The sequence below is a fragment of the Amblyomma americanum genome, chromosome 2 (genome assembly GCF_052857255.1).
Source record: "Amblyomma americanum isolate KBUSLIRL-KWMA chromosome 2, ASM5285725v1, whole genome shotgun sequence".
NCBI classification, from domain to species: domain Eukaryota; kingdom Metazoa; phylum Arthropoda; class Arachnida; order Ixodida; family Ixodidae; genus Amblyomma; species Amblyomma americanum.
This window is the reverse complement of record NC_135498.1, coordinates 4,497,891-4,525,138: the sequence shown is the minus strand read 5'-3', so window position 1 is coordinate 4,525,138 and position 27,248 is coordinate 4,497,891. Positions and strand designations below refer to the sequence as shown.

Below are 27,248 nucleotides of genomic sequence, written 5' to 3'. Positions count from 1 at the left end.
CACTGTCGGCCACTTCGTCGCAAATAGTTTCACACTGTCATGCGGCACTGCTATGTCATCGAAACACTACCCTCGTCATGCAGCTAATTGCAGTCTAACCATCAATGACAAATTGATGCCAGCTGTAGCCTTGACGGCTGCTGGAAAAAATTCAATGTAATTAAGTTTCCCTGCTGCAAGAAGGGCACTTCTTGACTAGAGTGAAGCTTTTTTTTTTTGCAAAGTTGTGTTAATAAAGCTGGCTGACACCGATTACAAAGTGTAAACGTAATTTTGTGCTGAATATATAGAAATTTCGGAGAACCGAACCAATACAAGCAAGAAATCTGGACACTGGCTCCGTTGGCAAGCAGATGAGGTCGCTGAACTATCAAAGTCCAATTTTCGGCTGGTTCTCAGCTCATCGCCAGCCTCAAGTACAAACTAATGACCTTCACTCCAAGGCAGACCCATTAGATCTCTGCAATGCAGAATCACCAGGCATGCAGGCAGAATAAGCATCCTGAGCCAACGCAAAGTCGACCAGTTTGTTATCACTTTCAGCCGTACGTTGGCCCGTTCCAATGCTTCGTTTGATTTGCCACGCGAATGCAGCCTGTGTCCGCTATGAAATACGTCAAAAACATGGCCGTACACATCCGAAATGTTGACTAAAAACAAGCATCACTCAGAAGTCCGGACGCCATTGCATGTAGAATTATTGTTAAAACAAAAAAGTTCCGATCGTGCTAGCTTGTGCGTCTGAAGCAGCGCGCATGAGAACAACTTCACAGACAACAGGAAGTCCGGCTATAGTGTAGGAAGAACTGCGTACCCGATGATATGCACATTTTCCAGACTTAAGCTATTCGCAATGTGCTCACAATTGCTGCGATTCGGCCCCTAAGCTTTTGGAGGGAAGTGGGTGGGAGGGGGGAAATTACTGCTCCAGAGCAGCAGTAGCCCTCAGTCCACCGCGAGTCGTTGCTTTAAGTCTGCTGCTCCCTAGAAACGTAAGAGTAGAAGTAATAGAGGGCCAGCAGCAGAAACGCAACGAGCCCCACGAGCATCGGCAGCGGCAGCTGCATCGGAATCACCGCACGCAGCATCCACTCCAGCGTCTCTAGTGGAGACAGGTGCATGCATGGCACCGCTCTTTCGCCTGGCTTATCGGCTGCTGATGCAGAACCTGCCTTGGGTCCGGTCTTGACCTGCAAAAAATAGTCATCGGTTCTGTATAATATGTGGAATCATGGAAAAGCGACCAAGCATCACTGCATGATATCCGACACACTTTTTTAATCACTCGCGCTGTAAACATAAGGCAAACTCGAAGCGATTTAATTCGGACACATGACATAGGCAGTCGCAGACCATCCGGTCGCTTCAAAACAAACAATAAGCATGCCTATAGTCGAGTGCGGCGCTTACTGCGACTTTCTCGTCACAGTGCGCGTTCTTTCTTCCCATCACAGTGGGCAGTGGCACATGCGCTTGAAACAAGTCAATACCAGGAAACCCCGCATGCAAACATTATATCGTATGCAGAAAAAAAAATAAAAAAATAAAGGAAATGGGAGGCGTGCAGCAACCGACCTGCAACTTGGCTTCGTCGGCGCTGGTCTGAGCCGGCCTGTCGGCGGGCGCTCTGCGTCGCACGGCTGCATCAGCATCGCTGCCGGATTGCTGCTTGCGACGCAGGAAAGACTCATCCGTGTCGGCAACCATCAAGTTCACCTTGCTTGGGTCTTGCTCGCTGTACTCGATGACTTGCTGCTGGTCATCGAGGGGCACCAGCAAACCGGCTGCCTGCGCGGAAAGTGTTCGCTTGAGTGTGTGGCCAAAAGTAGCGCCCGTGCCGCATCAGTAGGGAGGCTCCTGTTTTATTAAATACCCCTAAGGTCCTCCGTATGAGGGTATTACGTAGAGCGCTGGCACACGAAACACTCTGTAACAGCAATTTATTTAGAATGCAACAAAAAATTTAAAAAACACAACAATATACGTAGACATCCCATCACCGCGCAATGATTGCGGTGAGCTATCATAGCTCGACACATCACAGCGCGGCATATCATTCCGCGACACATCAGTGGTTTGTGAAAGCGATAAATCTGTCGGGAGATAGTTGAGGCTTACCAAATCGGTAAGGATGGGGACACGTGCTGTGTGGCTAAGCCTTCGGTGAAACTTTACCGTAAAGAATTTGATTTTTTAGATGATTCACTAGCAGGCCAGTGACTTCGATTGTTTTTTCACCGTTTCACTGCTTTGGGGTTTTGTGCGCGCGCATTTCTTAGCGGGATTTCGTTTGCCGTTTTCCTTCTATAAAATTTCAGTTGTTAGTCCAGCCTCGGCTTGTGCTCATCTCTTCTCCTGTGTTTTATCTTCCGGCTGGTTTTAAGATGGATCAGAACCAACTTACCCAGATGTCAGCCGTGGTAAGCGCTGAGAAATCTTCATTCATTTCTTTTGGCTGAGAACGGGGAATCGTGGTGTATTTCTTGGTTTTATTCTTCGAAAGAAATATCTCTCAGGCTATGTTTCCTTGGTTTCTTGGCTTGGCTGTATGACTCATTGAATTGAATGAACTAAGTCAACTCCAAGATTGTACGTCCAGACTGTTCAGTTCTTCATGGAGCCAGACCACTTGGAGTTTCAGGTTCAACTGTTTCTCTTAAGTTATGGGCTGCTATACTTTTGCAGATGCCACAAGAGATTATGGAACTCGGCTGCTTCCTTCTAGATTTAACGCTATGACACTCTACGCAGTGCTGTGATGCATCCTTTTGTGTAACCGTACGACGTACAGTATTATTCTGTACGGCGCCCTTCTGATCTTGTGCAAAGCAATGAACGAACTTTTTGTTCATGCTATCAGGCTTGCAGTGACACATCCGAAACGAAGCTTGTACGTGTGCTCTATCCACGCTCCAAACAAACCTCTTGCGTTTTCATTGTTGAGGGATGGGCACTCAAAGTGATGCTTACCATAAGCAGAGTTGGGCCCGCATTAAAGCATATATGAGCAACGTAAGTAGCTGGAGAAATTAGGTGCACACTGTTTGTCTTTTATTTGTGATCCAGTATTGATTCAGTAGTAAAGCATAGTACAAGTGAATATGAAGGCTGCCTACAAATGAACAACGCTACCTGCTTACCCGTTTAGGAAAAATATTTCGGCATGAAGGATGAGAGAAACTTGGTAAGACGACGAAGACTACGGCACAATATTTGTCCTATGCCCCATGACAAACTTCCCGAATAAAAGATTCGAGGAGCACTTTGACGTTCTAAACTGCGTGAGGCGAAAGCCTTTCCGCGTGACTTTGACTGCTACTGTTGCTGCCTCTGTGAATTGTCATTAATTGTTAATTAATTACTAATTACTATCAGTTGTTAATTACTAAATGCGTCGTTTTTTCCCGTCCATTCTGGGTTTTTTGCACTGTGCTGTGACGAATTCTGGTGGATGTGACGCACACCGTTTTCGGCGCAATTTTTTGACATTTGTACTACAATTATAAATTACTCTACAGTAATCAAACTTGGCTTCCAAGTTCATTTTTTTCTCCCCTGTCTAATGCAACCATTATTTTTATCCTATCTCTATTATTTCCAGAGTTATTCTACTATGCTGGTGACGACTTCCGGTGGTTGTGAAGTCCCACCGTTCCTGTAGCTATATCGACGGCCGCGCTATTTCGATGCAATTCTGGCATTTTTGGCTATAATTAATTAACCGTTTACTCTACAGTCATCAAACTTTGTTTCCAGGGTAATTTTTTCTTCCTCTATCTGAAGCAACCATTTTTTCTCCTATCTTTATTAGTTCCCACTAAAGGAAGTATCACGGACGGGCGGACGGACACGATCGTGGCCGCAAGCATGAGCCCTTAAAGGCTTTCGCCTTAAAAAAAAAGCATGTATGTACAAGCAAGCAGAGACGGAAGTCGCTCTAGTGCTACATCACTTGTTTTTGCGAGCAGAGTGAACATCCTGGCATTCCTGGAGAATATTTTTCAAATTGCTGCGGAGCAAGACACTATCACTCACTCAACGTTGTATCGAGTTTAGCTGTCACGCTAGCGTGGAAATAACCAACCAGCGCCTATTTACTTTCTCCTTTCCCTCGATTCTGATGCAGGTGTAATATATTTCGGAGGCTAACAAACGGCCGGGGGCCTGTACTGGGCTAGCCGCCTGGCGTGATGTGTCGCTGCTTAAACAGAACGACACAAATGTGCTGAATTTTTCTGCAGCCGTAACAATGGAGCACCATGAAAAGCTCCACTCACCCTTATCTGCGAACTGGTCGAAGATGCGCTGACGGTCGCTTTTGGGCTGCTGTCCACGATGTGTTCGGCCGCCGTGGCGCTGCTCATTTCAATGACGCTCGGCAAGCTACGGCTGATGGTGGTGCTGCGCTCCTTGTACCAGGCCGCGGTGTTCTCGTCCGCTACCAGAAGGCGTGTCTCGTTTGACGTCGACTTTATTCGTTCCAGAATGTCCTGGTGGCTGGCGCCCTCCACGTTTACTCCATTCACCTGCACAAACACAGCGCCACACTGTGCTCCGCAAGGAGTTTTCAGGAAGAATTAGAGCCCAGCGATTTCATCTACCGGATATTTTGCTGGTTCCTAAATTATATTTTTTGCAGCTTGGCAGCGCCGCCTCCGACGCTGGTGACGCCGATTTAGTCACAGACGGCAACAGCCAGTGACGAAAGAATCGTTGCAAAATGCGACTGTAGAAGGAGTTTTTACTAATCTGAAGTGCGACACGATCCTGTTTCCGAAAGAGTGGGACATATTAGGTGTGAACAACCAACTTAGGCGTACGTCGACTTCGGGGGCTCTCTTCCACTGCTTGTGATATGTGCTCAAGTATTTAATCTTCTATGATGCCAAGTTCTCAGGGCGATAATGTGAGCATGTACTTTCATGCTCACATCTACTAGAGCAAAACAGCCTGAGACTATGTTGGCTGCTCCCGCAGCCGCGTTAGTCTGAATATCTGAAGAGTTGTGAGGCTCCTGCGCACGCGAGGTCACATCAGCGCTTTCATCTCAGCGATAACAAATGCACAAAACTTGCCTCATGGTGATTAAAAGTACTTCGCAAAATAATACAAACACGGACGAGAAGGACACAAAGACGGGCGCAGGTTCTCGTCCGTGTTTGTATTACTTTGCGCAGTACGTTTACTCAATGATGTACGACCGACTCGCCCAGCAGCATGCACCCTCATGGTGATATAGAAGGCAAACTTCTATGCTGCACATTCCGATAGCATTTTAACGCGACAGCGTTAAGGAGCTCGTGTCGCAGAAAAAGCCGACGCCATCGTCGGAATTGTTAACCGTGAGCGCGAAATCCCCAAAGAACCTGACCACCTAGGTCACGTAACCTTTTGACGTCATCGTAACCTGCCAACCGTATTGTGACCGAACTTCGCACCATGGCAGGTTGCAGTTAATGACTGTTCGCGAGAGCTTTGTCAGCAACCTATGTCGCACACGCCTCAACGGTGGCAGCACATGTCATCGCAGGACAGTGGCGCATCGCTCAACTGCTGTAGCACTGCACCAAGAGCGCTACGAGCCCTCCCAGGAATCTATGAATATTAAGTAGAGAAGGACCAATTCTTCATATATGGGCTTTAATCCATTAGCTTTAATCCATGGGTTTTAATTAACTACAAACTCTATCCCATCATACCCTAAAGGCGGTGCTTGAGGGTCCCCTCCAATTTTTTATAGACGTGAATAACTTCTCGAAAGGCGTACCGAATTTCTTTGCTATTATTTCAACGCAAATTTCGCAAACTGAGTGCGAGGAATGCAATTTTAATCCTAGCAAGGAAAGCCTTCTAAAGCCTCCAAGGTATACAGTTTTCAGTGCCTGTTTGGAAAAGGCGTGAAATTATTGCAAATATTAATTTCAGGCTGAGGTCTTGGTGTGAATTAGCCCCTGCAGTTTTCTCGGGAAGGCAACGCCCACCTCTATGATGATGTCATTGACTCGAAGCCCCGCTGCTTGAGCGGGGCTTCCTGGCTCCACAGTGAGGACCGTCTCCAGCTTGCGCTCCTTGTCCTCGTGCAGGGTGAACCCGTAGCCCTGAAAGTCTGGCACTCGCACCAAGTGGCACAAGCGAACTGACGGAGGGTCCGGATGGAGCAGCTCTCTATCAGAACTCTGACCAGCTGAGGCAGCCGGATTTGGCACGGCAGTAGAGGGCCCGTTAGGGCCCGTGGGCACGCCGCCTTCGTTCTGCGCATGAAGAAGTAAAAAGGAATATTTAATGAACAGCGCCTATTCATTCATGCATATACTGAAGAGAAAGCACTAAAAAGCTGGCTAAGCCTCAAAAATGGGTAGTACTCTGCGAGGGCTGGCAAAACGACCTAAATAAGTACACCAAAGTTGCGTTACAGACCACTTTCATTAAATGTGTTATATTCATTTTAAGACTTCTCGCAATGTCATGTTTTTCTCATGTCGAGACGAAATAGCAAACCAAGGGAACAAGTCATAACTATGCTACAAAAGGAATGCGAATCAGTTCAATGTATTACAGGAAACCCACGTGGTAGAAGTATACTTTCGTTTGGACTAGTTCGTTCATAACTAACGTGGAAAACAGCGCTAAAGGGACAAGGAAGGCACTAGAAAACAAAGGAACAAGCGCCAACTCAGACTTTAGTATCTTGAAAATGTCCCTTATGTGGTCACACGAAGGGTGCAGAAAGTTTTAGGGAGCTGGGATCACTAAAGGAACGACCTTCCTCTTTGAGCAGAATGTTACCAATTTAACGCCGACCCTGTCATTGTATGTGCAAACCTTAATGCCGTATCCACCTACCAGTCACGAGTGCTAACATTCTACTTGAAGGGACACTGAGGATAACGCTACCAATTTTTTATTACTAAAATCTGATCTTTCGGCATTTTGTGGCTTTGTTGCCACTTGTCCGGTAGCAAAAGGTGCGTTTATTGCTAACAAGTTTGGACTTGAAGTTGACAAATTTTTTCCCGCCGCTATGATTCAAACTCGGGGCTCTCTGATGACGCTTTACATCACGAAATAGTGATGTAAAGCGGCGGAAACGGGAACGAGGACTCCGTGAATGCTAGCGGTGAGCGCTGCGCTCCCGCCTAGCAGCAGCCGAAATGATAACTATTGCCGGCTGAACGTTGAAGGCCTCTATCAACGGTCGTCGCTTCGTTTACGTTTACACCAACGTTACGATGATCCCGTTCCCACTTCCGACAATGTTGTTGCAAATAACTGCGGCCTGCACTTCGGCGACCTCAATCCCATACAGCGTGCGATGCTTCTGAGGGCTGAGGCGGCGGATCTGGCAAGGAAGTCCTAGGGACGAGGACTCAGCAGCGTCGCTGTCACCGCCGAGCTACCGTCACGACTGATGTTTAGCGACTGGCACCTGCGGGCGTATTTAAATTCTGTAAAAATAGTCCTCGGATGGCTGGTTACGCAGCTCAGCGTCTTGGTACTTTGACGAAGCGAACACGCCGAGCGGTGCGTTTGGTATACCATGAAGGCGCGTTGAACATTGGCTATACACAGCTCTTCTCTCGTCGCAGTTGCGTGCCGTTGCACGAACTTCGTCCAAGGAGCACTTAGAGAGGCACTGGAGTTCTTCCACTTATCCGCTTATGCGCAGGTTTTCTTTGACATCCAACATTCAAGTTGTGTTTTTTCCGTCTTACTCGTGATAAAAAAGCATTGGTGATTTCAAAACAAAACTTATATACTTTAATATCCATCAAACTCGTAACAATCATACAAGTTTGTCAGCCTCAGAGATCTGCGTATATTTTCTCCTATTTCGTCATCGCGCTTGTACTTGCGTGATTGGCCTGTGGCGGCAATGCCTTTATTGCAGTCATTGCTTTTTTCTACCTTACAAGCGCTTTGTTTTTAGAAGCAGTGGTGTTTTTGTGTTTAGGAGCCGGTATTTCATCAATACAAGCCAACTTCCAATTTCTCCGCAATGTCCCTTTAAAGCGGAAAATCGTTCCCTTATAGATTCAAGCCTTCTTCGGCCTTCTGCACCAATCGTGGGGCCACAGAAGGCTCATTTGCAAGATACCCAAGTCTGAGTTCCCGTCTGTACCGTCGTTTTTTTTTTGCCTTCCTTGTATTTGTCCCTTTGGCGCCATCCTCACAATCAACTTTAACCACACAGTAGAGGTGATATGTATTAAGCAGTAATTACTTATTAGCCTCGGCATGAGTGCCGCCTTGCGCCTACAAGGGCAAGTTATACAACTTTCTCTGAAGTTAAGCAGCTAACCAAAAATTCGTCCTGGTTCGGTTATCAAATCCGCGACAACTACCTACCCGGGAGTGTCGCTCTAATAACTGACCCAATGTCGGTGGCTAGTAGACAGCGGCAGCTGTTCCTGAAGATGTGGGTGAGATGAACCTTTTATGCTTTTCAGGTGTCCTCTTGAAAGGCGGTTTTGAGAGGTAGTTCTCATGCTGCCGCTTCGCTGCCCCTTTTCTGCTCTTCACGTCGCGCTCGTCATAGGCAGTGCCGGGACGATGTGCGGTCTTTGCGTGACCTGGGGCATTTTTATGGCGAAGACTGGGCTTACTGAAAAGCTACTGTGGCGCCTATTTTGCCTTCCTCTCAGCTTTCGCGTGGATGAAGCCCGCCCAAGGTCACCGATGAAGCGGCCCGGAGAGAAAGTTGAGATCGCGAATGGAGGGCGGCAACGCCAAACAGGAGGAAAGAAGTAGAGAGAGAATATGGGGGGACTCTGTTCCAAGCGAATAGATGAAAAAAAAAGGAAAAAGAACGCTAGTCAGGAGAGAAAAGGAGAGAGAAACAAGAAAACAAGAAGGGTGGCCAAGGGAAAAAGAAGGCAGTAAGGAGTGCAAATGAAAAGACGCTGCTTTGGGGCGAGAAATGGAGATATCTGAATGTCAAGTGAGCCCCGCGATGCCGCCCGCCGCTCGCTGTCGGAACAGCCAAGGCCATCGGCTACATAAGCGTGTCTAATAGGGTCTATAATTCACTCTGGCCCCGAGTGGCTGCAGCTCGGAAGCGAAGTGTTCGACGAGAGGGAGCTCAGTCAAGATTCCCTCCGCGAGCAGCCAGAAAAACAAAATAACAAACCGAAAAAAAAAACAGTTTGCGCGAAGGGCGTAGTAGCTACCATGGCGCTTTGCTATGGGTTATGGGAAGGACGACTGTGGGGCTTGTGAGGGTCGCCGTCAATAAGACACAGCTGCGCATGCCGAAGAAGAGCAGATTGGCAGCGCAGCCAGACCGAAGAACGGCGGGCGACGCAAGTGGTGCCGGCAACAACGCGTAGATGCGGAACCTTCAGTTGCCGAAAGGACAATGGCTAGGTGTCTATGGGAAGTCATCTTTTGAATTACTGCAGCCATGGCAGGCTCAATAAAAGCTATCATGCTGACATTACTGGCATCGTACAAACAATTGGACGAAAGCTAAATGAAAAAGATACAGTAAGATCATATCTGGAAGGCCTCGGGGGGATGGATTTTTTTATGGTCACGGAGCGAAACGGCGAAGACCAAGCAAGAAATTTGGTCTACGCCCTTGGGCACCTGCGTTGTGCGTACTATACCGCCCGTTATCGCAGCACACGAGGCGCTTACAACGAAAGAATGAATGGTGACCAGACCGAGCAGAAGTACCCAAGTGCGCAATTGCGTTAACCATACCGAGGCTGCCAGTAACTGTCCGCTCCTACGTGTCGAGGCCACTTCCTTTCAAGGAACATGAAAGAATATTGCGTGTTTAATACACCCAAAGAGAGCACTTTATGCGGGCCGGCCAAAAATACGCATAGCCGGAATTTGTTTGCACTAACCATGCCTACGTGCACAATGGCAGCAGTGTTGCAGTGTGCCGGCGGGGTTTCACGATTTAGAAAGCCAGCAAGGGTCTTAAAAAGTTCGGATGCAACGTCGGTGTAACGCGGGAAAGGTGGATTGCTCGTTAGCAGCAATATTCTCAATGAGGAGGGGTCAGACGCGTCCTCAAAGGCGAAGAAAAAAAAGAAAAAACGGGCGAACTCCGCCCAATACATTAGGCCGAGACGTATTCGAACAGTGCGGCTGGCAGCGTATACATGACTTGTTTTGGAATGCAGGCAGAACCATGAATCTCTTTAAAAGAGAGCTCACATGATCCACGTATCGTGCAGTGTGTCGCGAACGTTTCAAAATTCCTCTCAGTGAAAGGCTTGGCGAAAACGATGAGAAGACAGTGCATGGACAGACTTCGCTGTTTTGTCATCTCGTTCTTAAACTTATACAAACTAGCCCAGCTGCGCACTGTCGTCAAGTGTGCAGCTATTTGGCAACCAAAAACTAAACGGCGCAAGAACTCTAATGTAACAAAAAAAAACACCGCGTAATGTGTATGGCCGCATTTCTTAATGCTCCCGATTGCCTTACTGTTGGGAGGCCTATAGTCATTGCCAATTATCTGAAATCGTTTCCAGTGACTCTGCGTAGGCTTAGAAAGCGTGGCGCCTCCTGGCCGAGAACGGCCCGCATTACGCTTGTCACAGCTGTTTTGCTCCCTCTGAGAGGACTGTAAGATCCAACATTTTTACCGTCAAAGCTGTGGTCGCATAAAAGGCAGATAATCTCACCTCAGTGGGAAGCGAGGAAGCAGGCTGCATGGTGGTGCACGCAGCGCAGAATGGAATGCGTGAGCCGTCGTCGTCTTCCTTTCCTCCCTGTTCTTAGTATCCGTTCTTGTTCTACATTTAATTTCACGTTTTGATATTTGTTCCAGTTTAATGCAGGCAAGCTGCGTAAAATAACGGACTTCTCAAAGTTGGAGTAAAAAGAGCGAAATTTAACAGACTAGTATTTTAAGCTCTACCTCACGTGGAACCGACGAGTTAGCAGCGACGATAAAACACAGCCATTAAAAAGGAAATTAGTTATTCCTGTGTCTAGTGCGCTCTTACTCGTTGCCGTAGGTCCCGACCTATCCTGATACCACACACATTTTAGTAAGAAATACCGATCAAATTGTTTGTGGAAACTGTTTGTGAGCAAAATGTCTTACCTGAAGCTTGGAAAATGGGGAGATGTCGAATAACTGTGGGAATTAAATTGGTGTCTTTTTATAGAAATGTAGGTGATAATAACAAATTTCATGTTTCCATTCACTTGTAATTTAACGTTGTTAAAGCGCCCTATAAATACTTAGGTAAACTTTTACCGAAGCCCATCTGTGTATAACGCAAGGCTTCTTTAAAATCTTGCTGTATTGGGTGTTCATTTTGGTTAGCTCTGGTTGCTGCGAATTAGTAAAAAAAAAACAATACTGTACGTTATGTATAGCTTGCAGGCTCCAGTTTCTTCTCAACAGCCACGCTGCGTATTAGGAAGCAAAAAATGTTTTGATTAAAGTTATTTTGATTTACTTTTTGCAGGGCTGAGAGAAGTTCATTACCTCAGCTGTTCTAATCTGCCCTCTTATGTCTACCTTTCTAAACCACATAAACAAACCATTGAATACGCACCTGTATAGCAGTAGTACGCGCGACTTTGTGCAGGTTTCTGTAAACACGGTGATAGTTCATCAAATAATTTAGTTTACTCTGACATGAACGTGAGTAGGTTTGCGAATGATGTACTGCTATTATATAAAAAGGCATTTTCAGATTTCTATGATCTTAATACAGAACACCTCGCCAAGGCCAACTAAGAACTTTCATTAGTTGATATTGGCGACAACCACGAAAACATGCCAGTTATAATAAAGGCAGCCAAAATCTCAGCCGTGCTGGAAGCAACATTTAATCAAGGTAACTTCAGGCAGTGCTTCAGCTCAGCGGTATTTTTTTTTTCGGTAGTCACTGGTCACCGTCCCACTCGGTCACCTGAGGTCCCGAAGCCCACGTTTCGTGCGCCATGTTCATGGAGACATTCACAAGATGCTTGTGCTGTTTGCCGCTAAGAAGGTCGCTGTCATCGTCGTCGTCGTCGTCATAAAACTTTCAACAGAAAAATTACGAATGGCATCACTAATTAGCCCAGAACTTTCCGAGCCACCATCGGGGTCGGCCCATTCAGGAAATGTCCAAAGGCCAAAGATGGGAAACCCCAAGGCATGAATCATGGCCATTTCGACGAGTACACATATGGTGTTGACGAAAAATCCAGGTTTCGCCTGCAACAAACGGGAACGAAAAGTCGAGACAAAGCTTCTTTAGTACAGGCAGTATGTCTTCACAATGAAAGTGCTTTGTAAGTTTTTCTCGTGACATTCCGTGAAATCAAGCGGACACTGCTCGTTGTCTCAAAAACCACCGTGATATGTTACGCTGTTCACCTCGAGTTCTCCTGCGGAACTACAGAGCCAATATAGCTGGAGCCTAAACAAAACTGTTGCGTCGCTCTAAAATTGCGCAACAATTCTGAGATAGCGAGAAGGTTACACGCAGGGCATTTAGGACTACTTGCGGGCTGTGAATGCGAAAGCATGCACGCGAGGTTTTTGGCTGCGGCGATGGCGCAGCACCCTAATGCAGTGGCCAGCACAGCTGATCTATTTTCGCCGCCCGAGTGGAAGTTGACGAAGACGACGATACCTAAACCCAGCGCGAGAGAATGGCACGCGGGGTGTTGTGCTGCGATTATGGCGCAGTGTTCTAATCAAATGTCCAGCGAATCTTATCTTTTCGCGCTGGCCTGTGTTTGATAATCCACTTAAGAAGAAATTTCATTCTTCTCCATAATGTCATGTAGGGGTTTCGGTCCGTTTCTTGTGGACGGTCGGCCAACGTCGGATTTTCTGACTAAGGAGCTATATAATGCTCTCGTATTAATAAGATCAGAGCCATTTCGTACTAGTCGTAGCCTTTCCGGAAGTTCCGGGAAGTTGTGAAGTGCGCCCCTGGAGTATTCGACTTAACAGCGATCAATGCACTCTTGACATCTCTTTATTGTGACTGGTAGCACATTGGCAGTAGCGATCTTAACTTGGTGATGAAAGTAGAAAAAGGCAATACAGTCGGGCCGACTTACAACCGCCGCAAATGTAAATAACGCATTGCTTATTACGAATAAGGGTGGTTCCACCTTAGAAATTTGTGTCAGTGTCATGGCACTGCGTCTCAGATTAAGCGGACAACCGTGCCCGCACCACTCGGTTAGAGTGAACAAGGAGACGTCAAAACGCACCACCTTGCCCCCCCCCCCCCCCCTTCCTCCCAGCTCTTGCTGAAAGATCACGGTAAACCCAAACAAGAATAACAAAGGATACATTGAAACTCCAGTTGCCTTCGGGCCAATGGCGCCCCAACGGGATAAGAGGGCACTAATGCGTGCTTGTGTGCCGGCTGGGCAAGGTGGAGGCGCACACTTGCAGCTCCAGGAAAGATTTTCGCGCATGCGCAGTGAATGTGACTGCCAGTTGCAGCTGCCGCGTACGGTCGGGACTTTCCTCGGTGTGCTCGCAATGCTTCAGTGCCCTCCTTCCCCCTCACCATGTCGGAGATGCTGAGCTTGGCCATGTCGTAGGCGATGGCGTTCGGCGGAGTGCCGGCAGGAATGATGAACGAGAAGGAGCAGGCGACGGCGGCCGGCATGGCCAGGTACAGAGGGTGCAGCCTCAGGGCGACAGCCTGAGCACAGCGGTCAGCGGGAAATCAGCGAATAGAACGGCGTCATTCATTGTGATAATAATGCAGATCATAATGTATATCACTCATTTCAATGAACTGCCCCGTAGTAGCTTCACTAAGAGCGGATGTCGAGTACTTGCAGAAAAGAAATAACCCACATTTTGTTCGCTCTTAAAAAGCAGAAAAGGACTCCCACATAATCAAGCGAAAACTCTCCACAGAAGAGCACTGAGGAGCAAAACGATGACAAAGGAAAACAGCTGCGTGCAAACCCACTGGACGGAGAGGGAGAAACACGCACCATAGCGCTGACTCGTGGCCCATGTGTCTCCCTCTTTACGCTGTCTGTGCTAAACTATTTTTCCTAACGTGTCGATAACCACAAGCACAACGGGCTACACGAAGGTGTTGCTTCCAGGCCGAACTATAAACGGAGTAAACTTCCAACGATTGCTTCGGTTATGCGCGGCTCACACAATAATGGTCTGTGACGCTTGGAAACGTGAAATTTTCGCCCAAAATACACGTTTTTAGGCTTCCCTCTTCGAACACGCAGCCATACACAGGGCGTTTTTTGTCAGGTTAACCATGGTTTCAAGTTTATCGCTTATATTAGGGAGGCAGAATATTAACTTCTATCTTTCACCGTTCTGTATCGCACCGCAGAGGTATTTTCTCTATTTTATGATATGCAATTTCCCCATGATTCATTATTAGAGCTTGATACCAAAACGCAGCACATGAGTTAAACGGTTGAGGGGCGTCACAAAATAAGCCTCAGAGAGCGCAGTATTCAAATTTCCTGTTGGGTTTCATTGGTTTTATTTTTCTTTTAAGCGGACTGAACCAAAAGCGCGCACAGCCCGTGACTGCAGTCACACGCGTGTGCTGATGGCGACTGCGGCTACGCCGTATTGCCAGGCTGTGGAAGCGGCAGGGAAACACGCACCGCCTAGCTATTGATATCCTGACAACAGGCAGTAGGCACTTACCCAAAGTGAGTGGGGCCGAAAGCCTCCCCCTCTCCACCCCGGCCGCTGGAATAAATTAGCTCGGGCCCCTCCCGAAAAAAAATTTCTGGCTCAGGAAGTCATGCTATATAGACACAATTTTAGCGCGCTTTCTTCGGATCGCCGAAGACGACACTCTATGAGTACAAGCCCTAGCTTATAGAAATCACGTCATTAGTTGATTTCTTGTGAAGGTGAGCTTGAAAATGTCCAGCAGGATTGTTTTGCATGTCTGCCTTCATTGTAAACTTATTCAGTACAAGATAATTCCTCAGTTTTAAAAGCCAAGTATTGTCCTAAATGATCAAGGCGACTGCCAGCAAAGCTTCATTTTGGTTGCAGAAAAAAGTGTCGCTCTTTTTCAGAACGTTCGGCTCCTGTTTCGCAATCCACCCTGTATAACTTCATCTTGTATGACCTGGTGTTAACTCGCCATGTCGAAATCCTCACAATCCGGTTTCACATCACCGAACAGTCGTGGTCATGTTTCACCTTGCCGTATCCTCACCATGTCGCAGACGACGGGCAGGATGATGGAGCTCACGGCTGTGTTGCTCGTGATCTCGGTGAACATGGAGGCCGCGAAGCAGAACAGGAAAGCGGTCACCGCCGGCGGCAGCACCTCCAGGCCCTTCATGTTCTCGACCAGCATGGATGAAAGCCCGGATTGCTGTGCATCGGACGGGCAAAAATGTTGCGTGCTCTGCTGTCCCCGAGGATGAGACAGAAGCGGCGATAGCTACGCTGGCTTTGATTCCTCGTACACTGGCACTGATGCACGCTGACGCGCCAATAAAATTAGATAACTTATGTGCTGTGTATGCGAAAGAATGCACGCGGGGTGTTGTGCTGCGGTGAGGACGTACTACTTACTCTATCGCAGCGGCCAGCGAAGCTTATCTGGGGTCGTATTCTAAAGCTACCCATTTCCCGTTGTCCATTTCGCGTCCATTCGGCCCTCTGTCAGTGGTCACTCAGATGAACCCGCGGCTTTCAAGTTTTTGTTGCAGGCGACCCGGCCATTGGGTTCTTGACAACCGTACGTCCCCATTGGCTGCATATTGCATCCGATTTCAGGGAATGGTAAAGTCCGGTCGCCAACCACCCAGTGGCCGGGTCGCCTGCAACAAAAGCTTGAAAGCCGCGGGTTCATATGAGTGACCACTGACAGAAGACCGAATGGACTCGAAATGGACAGCAGAAAATAGACTACGGCCCCTCTCTGCGTCGCCCGAGCGGAAGTTGATGAAGATGACGATACTCAAACCCAGCGCGAGAGACTGGCAGTAAAGTGCGGCGATGGCGCAATGAATAAAACATTACCTCGTCGTAATAAATACCATGTCGAAAAAAAAAACGGTGATGGCGCAGTGCTCTAATCAAGTCGCCAGCGGACGTGTTCTGTTCGCGCCAATTTTTGTTCGAAACCCGCTTCGATAGAACCTTTTATTTTCTTTTTTTTCAATTATGTAGGCACTGGCGATGACGTAATGAGGTAGCGTGAGTTTTCGGCTCCGTTTCTCGTGTACGCCGGACATTGGGTTCCGTTACTCATGAGCCAAATGAGGCTTAGGCCTATCAGAAAATTATGAAGGCAGGTCAGGACTCCCGCGTCACTTGGGCACGCGCACTGAGAGGACTCGCCCATATTCCCCTCTCTACGCCAGCGTGGTATACAGACAGCTGAGAACGCGCGGGGAACTGCCCTGATCGGTGGAAAGCATGAGCATTAAAAAATATCCGTAAATTAAAGGGTCCACGCTCACCTTCTAAATTTGACTGGAAGGTTCAAAAAGACCTCTTCTCTCGGTACATGACCACGAAAATCATTTCAGGTCTGGAGAAACTCGAGAAACAAACGGTCCGCGTGATTTGGTGTACGTAACTAAATAATCTTGGGAATACAGGAAAGGCGCTTATGTCAAAAAATAACCACAAAATGACGATAAAAAATGTAAATCATGCCGCACAGTGCTCTGTACTTGATATGTTATTTCCCACATTCAGGTGGTGCAATCAACCGGCAGTCGATTGGCATAACAGAAAGGATGGCTTCACCATAGAGCACACGAAAGGTGTCTTCTTGGAAGCGTTCAGCAGAGGGAATAAGCATGCGGTAACCTTTTTTTTTATCGATGAGACTTAAAATCCGGCTGGTATTCATAGAAAGACCAAGACACAGCATGGGGCTACCTGAATGTCTCTTCAGCAGGAGTGGCACTAAATTATGAGAAGTGGAGTTCAGCCCTGGCTGACAAAAAAAAAAAATCGCTCCGGACACGCATTGCGATCACAAAGTACGTCATTTCTTCTGTGGAAGCCATGATCCAAAACAACCGGCGGTTGGCTATGTACGAGGTGGCGCAAGAACTTAGAATTAGCCATAGTATGGCGCATCAAATATTAATCTGTTACGACCAGCACTAGCATCAAGTTACAGCTACGTGAGTACCGAATCAACACACTCCAAACTCGGGAAACGGAGTATGGACGTGTTTGAGCGGCCATTACGGCGTTTAAAAGCGTGGAAAATGACTACCTATGGCGTATCGTCACCCGAGACCAATGCTGGATACATTACTTTCAACCAGAAACTAAACTAGTGAGCAAGAAACGGCGGCATTCACTCTCGCATAATCCATGTTTCGAACAGTACCATCGGCTGGAAAATGTACATTGACACTGTTCTTCGACTTTAGAAGGCCAACTGTGGAGCATTGTATGGCCGCAAGACTCACCGTTAAAAGTGCACCCTACAGTGACCTGCTCTGAGCGCACTAGGAAGTGATAAAACGGCGATGTCTCCATTTTAAGTTGTGCCGATCTTTTGCGGCAGCGTGTCATTTAGTTCAACAACAAAATGCCTGTTAAATTACCTACAGCTGTTATCCTGACTAGGAACGTTTTCCCTGTTCTGCAGTTTGTGCCTTACAGTTACGAGTCAATGTGAATGCGTGTTGGCAGCTGTTACTCATGAATTCTCTTAAATACTACGAGATGCACGAATCTTTAGCGGAATGCCTTGCAAATGGAAAATGTGCGAACTTTATCTCTTTTTTTTTTTTAGCTCGCTCGGCAGTGCATCAAGTTCTAAGCGTGCGGAACCCGATAGCCTGCATACCACTGGTGACAAAAGTTGATGCGCTCCTGCATGTTAAGCGTTCAGTGCATAGTGTGCATTGCAACGCTACAATGCTTGTACGCTGCTCTAAACCCCCCCATTTTAGAACCGACTAGAGGGCTGATGAACCTTGCACGCTTCGGCGAGAGTCATGCCTCCTCCGACGAGAATCATGACGCCCCAGCGAACGCGCTCCACCGCCTCCGGCCATGTGAGCAGCGGTGCAGACTGCCACGGGTTGCGGGGGTCTCTGGGTATCACGAACAGCACCAGCGTTGCCAGGGCCACTGGAACACTGTTATTCACCAGGCTGCAGGAACGGGACAGATCAGGTTACTTGAAGCGAACAATAATCGCACTAGGAGGCCTTCAGTACACTAGTTATGCGGAAAGAGGGCTGTATGCATATTACCAAGAAAACAGATTTTTTCGTACGGACATTTTAAGCATTTTTTAACACTATCACTTAACTGGAGCCGGTGCCTTTCAATACCGCTTGCTCCGAGCGTGAGCCGGTCGTTGTTGTTATTGTTCTTCTCTGTTAGAGTGGCACATACCCACAGAGGGAGATTGGGTGAGCCTGTCGTGCAACCAATGTGTGATTTGAACTTATTCTCGTTTGGTTCTGTCTATAAAGCATCACGTTGTTGACAACGCGTGTAATTTATTTTATTTTGTTCTCTTGCTTCCTTGTGCATCACAAATATTAGAAAGGACACTGAAGTTCCGCCTTAAGGGCATGACGCGATAGTGTTAATGGGCTGACGCCGACATATGCGGAATGTATCGTTCTAGACTTTGCAGTCATAAATAATTGGGAGTCATACCGCTTCTCGCGCTTCTCGCGCTGTGGCGCCGCGATTAAACGATGCATCACTGCCCAGCGATGAAAGGTGCTGCCACCAGTGAGGCATGCGCGACACAGATTGCTCTTCCCTAGCAACCTCTCGCGAGCAATATTCAACTTAAGGGCCACCTGATGCTATGAAAAATTTGCTCACAATCCTGTGTACAGGTTGTGATGACAATACGAGGTCACGTGACCAAAGTGCGCCACTTTGGTTTCTTCTCTGGGGATTTTTTATTGCCAACGCCGAACGGGAGCCCTAAGAATGGGAGCCCTAAGGTTGTTGCGTTAATAGCTGCTTTAGTTTTGTATTTATGCGCTGTTCAATTTAGTCACTGTTCTGTCAATAGCAGTGTCATTTTGCCTCAAGACCTTTGTTTCGTGTACTGAAATCCTTGTATTCACCCTCTCCTGAGTGGACTGCATTTGGTTCAGAATATGTGATAAGTAATAGAAAAAAACTAGACCAGAGTGTAGCAAGAATGGAGTCATTAATGCGCTTAAATATGTGTCGTTTTGAAACCTGACACGAAAAACATCTTCGAATAGCGCGACCTTCGGGGTAGGCGGTAAATGGTGCATGAAAAATAATTTGAAATGGCGGCTACGGGAGAAGAGTGCACTGAGGTGTACAACCCTTTTCGGCAAAGTCGCTCTCAACGTGCAATCCTGCTTGATGACTGCATAATGAAAGCGCTCACGATGGCTCTGGGCTTTCAAACGCACTGATTTTGGAGAATCAGCCAAAAGGGAGCCGTTAAGTGAAACCACCGCGTCGTCACTGGAACCAGTGGAAACGCCCGTTTACCAAATCCATGTCGCCGCGAGCAAACATTACTGTAACAGCAGAAAGGCGCAACCGGTTGCTTTCACGTCTTCGTCGATGCGAAACTACCCAGCAGGTTTGACAAGGAAACATGGGGTAGAATTGGAAAGTTTCATCTTTTTTCTCCATTTGTGGATAATTGCAGATCGTGCTTTGGAAGCAAAGATTAACCAAATAGACGCACTTGATGCTAATTCCTGAATTGCCACCGTGGACACTGACCTGCCAGCCTTGGAAGTGGCAGCCGTGTTCCGCGACGAAGTCAAGATTATGACTACTCGAGGAATTGGACGCATTGCAAGCAACGAAGCAAGGAAATGCGGACAAGGAAGACAAACACAGGCAGGTTCCTGTATCACAATGTGTCTTCTTTGTCAGTGTTCTCTTGTTATGGTCCATGTACTATTAAAGACAAGAACATAATTTTCGCGGCAGATTGTACCAACAGCTTCCGAAAGCATTAATGGCACGTTTGCTGCGGTTTACAGAAACAGGTGCGACCTCTTCTGAGGGTGCATAACTTACAGACCGTTCTCTCACCCGAGTGCTATGCACACACGCGGTTAACGACTCGAACAGCTTCACATATATCTCAACCTACCGACCACCCGTTGAACATATATTTACCACATTCCAGGACTAACTTCTTCAAATTTTCGCCTTTGCTTCTAGGCATTAAACTTTGCAACGAGCTGCCAAGAGACGTAGCGTCTATTAATAACTATGATGTTTTTTGTGCTGCTTTATCATTTGTATAGGCCTGTCGTTTTGTGTTCTCTGTTGTCTTTGAGTGTATAATGATGTTTTCCCCCCTTCCCCCCTCCCAATTATGCAACCCCCCTTGTGGGTCTTTGAGGGTATTGTAAACAAACACGGTGGTGTCTCTCAGAAACGACCGGGCTGCTGTAGAGTGTGACCGAAAACAAATTTGGAAAACTGGGTGCCGACAGCGCGTACGATACGCGTATATTTCCTCGACACTTTCAATTCTCTGGTTCAATATTAGGAAAACATATGCTAGTCTCCTTAGGTACGTAATACACCATCAAGCTTCTCCAGCTTTCAGATCGGTGTCGTAGTCAAAAGGAAGGCCAGCGTAAGGAACTTACTTTCCGTGCGGCAGGGCATCCACCCAACCTGGAAATATCTGAGGCTTCATAGCGAACCAGAGGAGGATCATTGCAGCCATCAGCACACTCACGCAAATCTCCGCAAAGCTGTAAAGAGCCGTGCGATTAAAAACGTCACCTATTACGGGCACAACGAGACGTCGCAAAAAAAAAAATGCACACCGCCAACAGATCGGTCATATTGTGGTGAAGCGCTGAAGAACACAATCTGTTCAATGAAGTCAGCATTACAACAATTTCATTATGTTACGTTCAGTAAGTCCGCAACCCACAAAACTAGGAGAGCGCCTGCTCCTGTGCACAAGAGACGAAACATTCCGTTCCACTTCATTTGACTCGAGGGGTAAGGCTGCATTTCACGACCGTACAAAAATGACATTTCCCTGACATTAAATTAAACTCGCGCGAGCGTCGCACAATTTGTGATTCTGCTATAATAATTTCCCTTTTATAGGTGTCATTACAACTTAACCTGTGCATGCTTTCCGCCGCACGTGCTGTCTAACTGCAGGGGATGCGGGGGTAATAAAGCAGCTTGCGCGCATTGGACGCGGCATCTTCCCCAAGGCATGTCGTACGTGAGCGAAATAATTATAAGTTGAGAACTGTGAGTTTTAACTTCTCTAAGCGACACGTGGCCTATGGCGGACGCTGTAGTGGAGGGCTGGGGATTAATTTAGAGCACCTTGTCCGGGCTTCTTTAACGTGCTCTGCCATCTCACAGCAAACGGGCGGTTTTGCATTTCTCCTTTATTGAAAGGCGGCTGCCACGTCCGAGATGGAACTCGCGACCTTGGGATTAGCAGCTGAACGCCAAAGCCACTGAGCCACTGCGTAGGGTAGGAAGAAAAGCAACTCACACTCGGACCAATAAAATAGCTTGAGCTCTACATTGTTTCCGTTTGCAGCCTAATGAATTGGCTCTCTGACATTCGAACATACTTGACAGGTGTAATTTATTTTTAAGCCTTCCATCTATTTCTTTTCCACGTTGAATCGAAAACACTGGCTCCCTTCTCATTCAGAATAGGAGGCGAATATATTTGTTTTTAAGTTTTATCAGTCGAGCAGAGCTACGGATAAGGCGAGACTTTCTTCCGCTTGTTTCTTTTCTTTTTTCTATCAGATATCCTTACTATTATTGATAGTCAACTTTAGAATCCGGGGATTCTTTTGTGCCTCCTCTTCCTGTATATACTGCAGAATGAAATATTTAAGGGCAATAAGCTGTCACTTGTCCTCTGAAATTGGTTCAGAAAGTCAAAGTAATTTTTCGTGTTCTATGAATAATTTGGGAATAAAATTCTACCTTTCATTTCGTTCACGTTTCTATTTTGCTGATTGCAGCTTCCATGAAGTTTTTAGACAGCAGATCACCCTCGAAGGACTTCCTGCCAGGCGCTTGTCCGCAGAATTGGGAAGCAGTGCAGGCAATGCGGTCGTTTTCACGTTTCTTGAGCGACACGGACCTCGACTCGCGATTGCGATGCCATCGAATGCGCGCGCACATATTTTCATCTTCCTTCTCACCCATCCTCACAAACCACGACCCTCTTTTTTCCTCCTCTTCCCCTTCCACGGTGCATAGTAGCAGGCCAGATATCCATTATTTCCGACCAATCTCTTCGCCCTTCATTAAACTCATCTCTATCTCTCTCCATTTTGCTGGATTTTTGCTTGTATGATGGCTGCCGAGGAATCATAGCAGGCGTGTTGGCGCTGGTATCAGTCGTCCTTTTTTTAGGTAGCGAATATGAGTATTGCGTTAGTTTTAAACATGATTAAACCTACGGCAAGCGTAACGCAAAGTTTTATTCCGCAGAGTATATCCATCCCAGAGTTCAGTGGTGGCTCAGTGGTTATGGCACTCGGCTGCTGACCCGAAAGACACGGGTTCGATACCGGCCGTGGCGGTCGAATTTCGATGGAGGCGAAACTCTAGGGGCCCGTGTACTGTGCGATGTCAGTGCACGTTAAAGAACCCCAGATGGTCGAAATTGCTGGAGCCCTTCACTACGGCGTCCCTCATAGCCTGAGTCGCTTTGGGACTTTAAACGCCCATAAACCATAAACCAGAGTTCCGTGCAAAGCTCATACACTCTAAGCAGAAAGGAGTAAAAGGGAAGTAAACTGTCCTCTAGCGCATTACCTTTTAAAAGGGAGTGTGCTAGTGGACAGCTTATTCCCTTTTTACTCCCATTTAGGCGTATTGGTGTTTAGAGTGTACCTAATAAGGTAGTAAAAGGATATATAAAAACATCATACGTGCCTGATCTTTCCTAGTTCTTTGTAGCGCCAGGCGATTTCTTCTCGAACCTTCTCTTCTGCTGATGACCCTGGCTCACTTGACCTGTTCCAATCACAGAGCACAAAAAGAATCATCAAATCCGTATTCTGAAAGTTTGAAACAAGGTCGACTTTGGCCTCAAATGACCGGCAGCCCAACTTGGCGATCTCGACAGGCGTCAGTGGCTAAGGAATAATGGTATAAATGATCTGGTATGAAGAAGGAAGCATTCTAAGATGGAAAAAAAAGCTTCAATTTTTTTATTATTTTCGCGATAGTACGGCTTATATTAGTATATCCGATAGCACAGAACACTTTGGTGCGAAAATTGAAAAACGTTTAGCCTTACACTACCGCTTATTTTTCTTTACGACTGATGCAAAACAAAGCATCTGATATATTGTGCTGCAAACCTGCATCGACCATGAAGTCACTGAGTACGGTGATGAAATTCCGTGTCAGCCGAGTAGTCGGCTGTTGGCTAGCCGTCGTCGCAGAAGTCAAAAGACCGCGCAGTTTAAAATCAATTCATGCTTGAATTGATGTCCACATTCTTCGGGTGCTTCTCACAGCATAATATCACTTCTTTATTATTAAAAATGAGATCGTCTCTAAATTCAACAATTACTCATACTATTGCAGCATACCGAATGTCGAAGGTGAGGATCAGCAAGTCCTGAATGCCCAATCACCCTGCTTAATTTAATCAACTCACTTTGTTGTTTAACTATACCGTCAAAACTGGTTCAGTAATAGTAACGCGCCTCAGACCTCTACCTTCTTATTTTGCGATTAATTAGACAGATGGCCTTCAATGTAAATGGGCCCACCTCTACGGTAATGAAGTCGCAGAGGCCCTGTCCGTTCTCAGTTCGCATCCCTAATTACTTATCACACAGCAGCCGCTCACTAGGAGGCTGCCACCTTTCTTTCTTCGTTTATTTCATTTCTATCTTTAGAGAAAATTGCGCAGGAGGTAAAGTCTCGTGGTCTAACAAAGTCTCCGGCCCCAGGTATCAAAGTTCAGAACACAGTGGACAAAACTCATATACACAACCGAAACATTTTGCAGTTGAATGCAAATGCCAGCAATGCAGAAAAGACGCGTTTGAAAGTGTCCTAATGGGCCATAAGAACCAAATATGCTGAAGAGTGAGTGCAAAGATTGCAATTAGATTCCCACACTTGGTGATTTCAGTTGTTTCAGCGGTGTGGTACATAAGAATGGGATTTGAAGCCTTGAAAATACTGAAACTTATACCTAAGTACCCGCTAAAAGTACACTGCTGAGAACTGCTATGCTACAGACTTCTGAAAAGATAATAATTTGTTAGAGGAAGCAGCCGAGTACGATAATTGAAACACTCACATGGCATCCCTTGCATTCCATTGCATGTAGGCCCAGCTCAGCAGAGCGCATAGAAGCATTGTTGGGGCGTTGTACAGAAGCCACGTGACAAAAGTGATCTCCGTTGAGCCTGGAAAAGTGCTAAATTTTTGGGCACCAAATCCGTGAGCATTTGGGGGGCAGTGGAAACAGCAGATCCGAATGCTAAGTATGGCGTATGCACGCTTACTCATCAAAGATGCCTTTTAGGACGACGTTGGGTGCAGTACCAACGAGTGTCCCCGTACCGCCGATGCTGGTTGCATATGCTACACCGAGCACCATCGTAGAACGGAGTAGCTTGGTGCGTCTATCGTCACACCTGTCATTTGAGGAACAGCTGCAATGACCGAAGAAACAAAGCGAAATTGCGAACATCGCAAAGACTGCACATGGCTTACGAATGATCAGCATTGATATTCTTCCATACAAGATATATCCTTAATAGCGAAATGGGAGAAAATTCGACAAGCGTCTCTGATGTCACTGTGTGGCGCTGCAGTTTTCAATTTTGGTCTGTATACAGTGGCAGTATTGTCAGAAATCGACAGCTAATAGTTAAATTTATTCAAGTTAATATTTCTGGCTTGTATAAACGCATCTTTGCTTCTGAGCAGATGTAATTGTGCCGTAGCAACAAATTGATATTGTCTGCTGCTACACCTTGGTCTTAGAGGTAATACTACAGTTGCTCCTCTAGGACTTTTTTGTGGAGTTTTTGCCCAGGGACAACAACGCCGGCTTTTAACGCTGTCGCGTTAAACCGGGCTGGCATTAGTTTTATAAGAGCATGATTAAAGAATTAAGTTGGGCTAGTTGGTGCGTTTGATCCACAGATATCCATAGCCCTCAGCGATTAATTTATAAGCTCCCGAGTGCAGGTTTTGCTTTTCCAGCTTCACCAGCACTCTACGTAGATTCGTCAAGTGGGCGGCGGCACTCAGCCGTTAAAGTGCCTGGCTACAACTGGATTGTCGCTTGCCTATTAACAATTTAAAAGTATGGCCCAGCGAAAGCTATGTACGGGACGCTTTCCGCGAAACACACGCAGAGCCGCGTCGGACACGTCGAGTCAACGATGCCGTAAGCCAGGGGTTCCGAGAGCGGTACGAGGCAGCGGCGCCACCTTGTCCTGTGGGCTCTCGCGTCGGCAAAGCGCGGTTGGAGATAGCGCGAAAGTGAGGTAGGGTGCATGGACGAGCAGTCGCTGAGTAAGACCAGTTACGTAACCATGGCTTAAACATGCATGGATTCAAGAGAGATGACGAGGTTCGCACCGTCCAGGGGGGTAACAGTAAAGGCGCCGCGCTTGCACTGCGAAGAATGCGGCGCAGAGTTAGTGTGGCCAGCTTATGCGCTAGCGTTCTGCGCTCCAATGAGCGTGCACGCAGGTATTTACGCCATGCACAAGCCATACCATTAAAATGATGGCGCGAACGAGTTTTCACAGACGCGAATAGAGGCGTTGATGTAAGCTGCACGGACCAATTGAAGGGATGAAGTTGTAACAATGTACTGACGTGACCACACCTATATAACGAGTTATGCGAAGTGAAGCGTCGTAGGTGTCAACGAGCGCTGTGCGTACCAGGCTTCCGCTGAGTCTAAAGTTTGACGTAGTGGTGTGGTCCCGTAAACATTGTGTATTTTTTTCTAGTTCTTAAACATCTCCTGCAAATTCGAGTGGGCTTTGCAACGCGTGGGCTTGCCAAAAAGCACTGTGTCTGGAGATTTTTATTTGAGAGAAGGCTGTACCTTAACTCGTCACTTGCCAGCGCTGACGGAACTGCTTTTTCCACATCTTGCACAAGCCTTTTTTCGTCGTAGCCTGGAAGAGGAAAGGGCGAAATCGTAACTATGCCCAGAATCGTTGCGGCGCGGTTCGGATGCCCACCGGGATGTGAGACAATTACTGCGCCATTTCCTTTCCTCAAAACAATTTCCTATTCTAATTTGCAACCTCCTTGCATTCACTGGCTTGCTAAAAAGCAGGAAACAAACAAAACAGACAATCAGATAAAAGCAAAAATACATCACTTCATTTGCAATTTCACAGCCGTATCGAAAACGTTACTCTGCTTCCCCTGCTCAAAGTACACTTTTCGACGCATTCTTGAAGGATAGTGCTCAACTGGCAGAAATCGAGTAGCAATTCTTCAAGTGGAGCAAAACAAATGCTCGAATTCTTGCAAAGATTTATCTGTGAGATTTATAGTCCAAGGAGCCTTTTGAAACATATTAGAGCGAGAAGCTGGCCATGAAGATATGTTTAACGAGCATTTTAGCTTGTTTCATCACCTCTGTTCACTGAATAATGACGTGCAAAATTTCGAATTCAATTTATTTTTAGACAGTGAAAACCATAACAAATGTTCATAGTCAATATTATGGCTGTCACAAGGACGTTTTTACGAATTCACTAGCACTCGTAGACTAGCACTCGTCCTAGAATTCGTAGCACTCGTAGAATTCGTCCTAGACTAGAATTCGTAGCACTCGTCCACTAGAAAGCGCAGAAATGAAGTGAAGATAAGAGCGTCTTTATAACAGAATATTGTGATTACATTTTTTAAGACGTCACGCACCCTATTCGTGTGAATGTGGCTAAATAACACAATTAAACAATAAAAGTTCTTCAATCGTGAGAAATTCTAACCACCTTAATCAGCTTAACGTAATGCGCTACAAGGGTTGCTTCGAAACAAATACGTAAGGTCGGCCACACTCCTGCCTGGAACGCTTGAGTAGCGTACCGGAAAGCACACTTGCGTCATTTACAAGCGGCCTAAGACTTGAAACGAGACCTTATCGTGCATGCACATTGAAATGAATCGTGTTGAGATATTTATGTACTTAAATGCTATATTGGGCCTTCCAGGCTCCGGTGATTGTAATAAACGCACATTAGAGCGTGCCGCTTGATCGCTCTAGACAGGTGTGTGAACGACTGTGCGTAGCTACAGAGATAGATTGAGGTCACGAATTTCACTGTTGGAACGGGTAGCTTAC

General features: G+C 46.7%; 2 protein-coding genes across 2 annotated transcripts; both read right to left on the bottom strand.

The window, feature by feature from the left end:
- Positions 1-565: 565 nt before the first annotated feature.
- On the bottom strand, positions 566-11,918 carry LOC144119503 (uncharacterized). The gene is made up of 5 exons (XM_077652094.1): positions 11,886-11,918; positions 5,982-6,251; positions 4,278-4,526; positions 1,576-1,788; positions 566-1,190 (listed from the first exon to the last, which is right to left on the bottom strand). Exons 1-5 carry the CDS (start codon positions 11,916-11,918, stop codon positions 969-971), a joined length of 987 nt encoding a protein of 328 aa, XP_077508220.1. The 3' UTR covers positions 566-968.
- On the bottom strand, positions 11,787-26,071 carry LOC144120448 (Na(+)/dicarboxylate cotransporter 3-like). Its single transcript, XM_077652847.1, has 9 exons — positions 25,995-26,071; positions 24,430-24,561; positions 24,222-24,341; positions 22,835-22,915; positions 20,545-20,652; positions 17,892-18,072; positions 15,150-15,311; positions 13,494-13,631; positions 11,787-12,175 (listed from the first exon to the last, which is right to left on the bottom strand). The coding sequence occupies exons 2-9, from the start codon at positions 24,522-24,524 to the stop codon at positions 11,933-11,935; spliced, it is 1,128 nt and encodes a 375-aa protein (XP_077508973.1). The 5' UTR covers positions 24,525-24,561; positions 25,995-26,071; the 3' UTR covers positions 11,787-11,932.
- Positions 26,072-27,248: the final 1,177 nt, after the last annotated feature.

Coding starts and splice junctions, on each gene's coding strand:
- LOC144119503 (XM_077652094.1), bottom strand. CDS start 11,918: ATGGCGCACGAAACGTGGGCTTCGGGACCTCAG. Junction 4,527..5,981: donor TCAATGACATCATCATAGAG/GTGGGCGTTGCC, acceptor GTGTTTGTGCAG/GTGAATGGAGTAAACGTGGA. Junction 1,191..1,575: donor CCGACGAAGCCAAGTTGCAG/GTCGGTTGCTGC, acceptor TATTTTTTGCAG/GTCAAGACCGGACCCAAGGC.
- LOC144120448 (XM_077652847.1), bottom strand. CDS start 24,524: ATGGTGCTCGGTGTAGCATATGCAACCAGCATCGGCGGTACGGGGACA. Junction 20,653..22,834: donor AAAGAACTAGGAAAGATCAG/GCACGTATGATG, acceptor GGCTCTTTACAG/CTTTGCGGAGATTTGCGTGA. Junction 12,176..13,493: donor AGCTCAGCATCTCCGACATG/GTGAGGGGGAAG, acceptor CGTTTGTTGCAG/GCGAAACCTGGATTTTTCGT.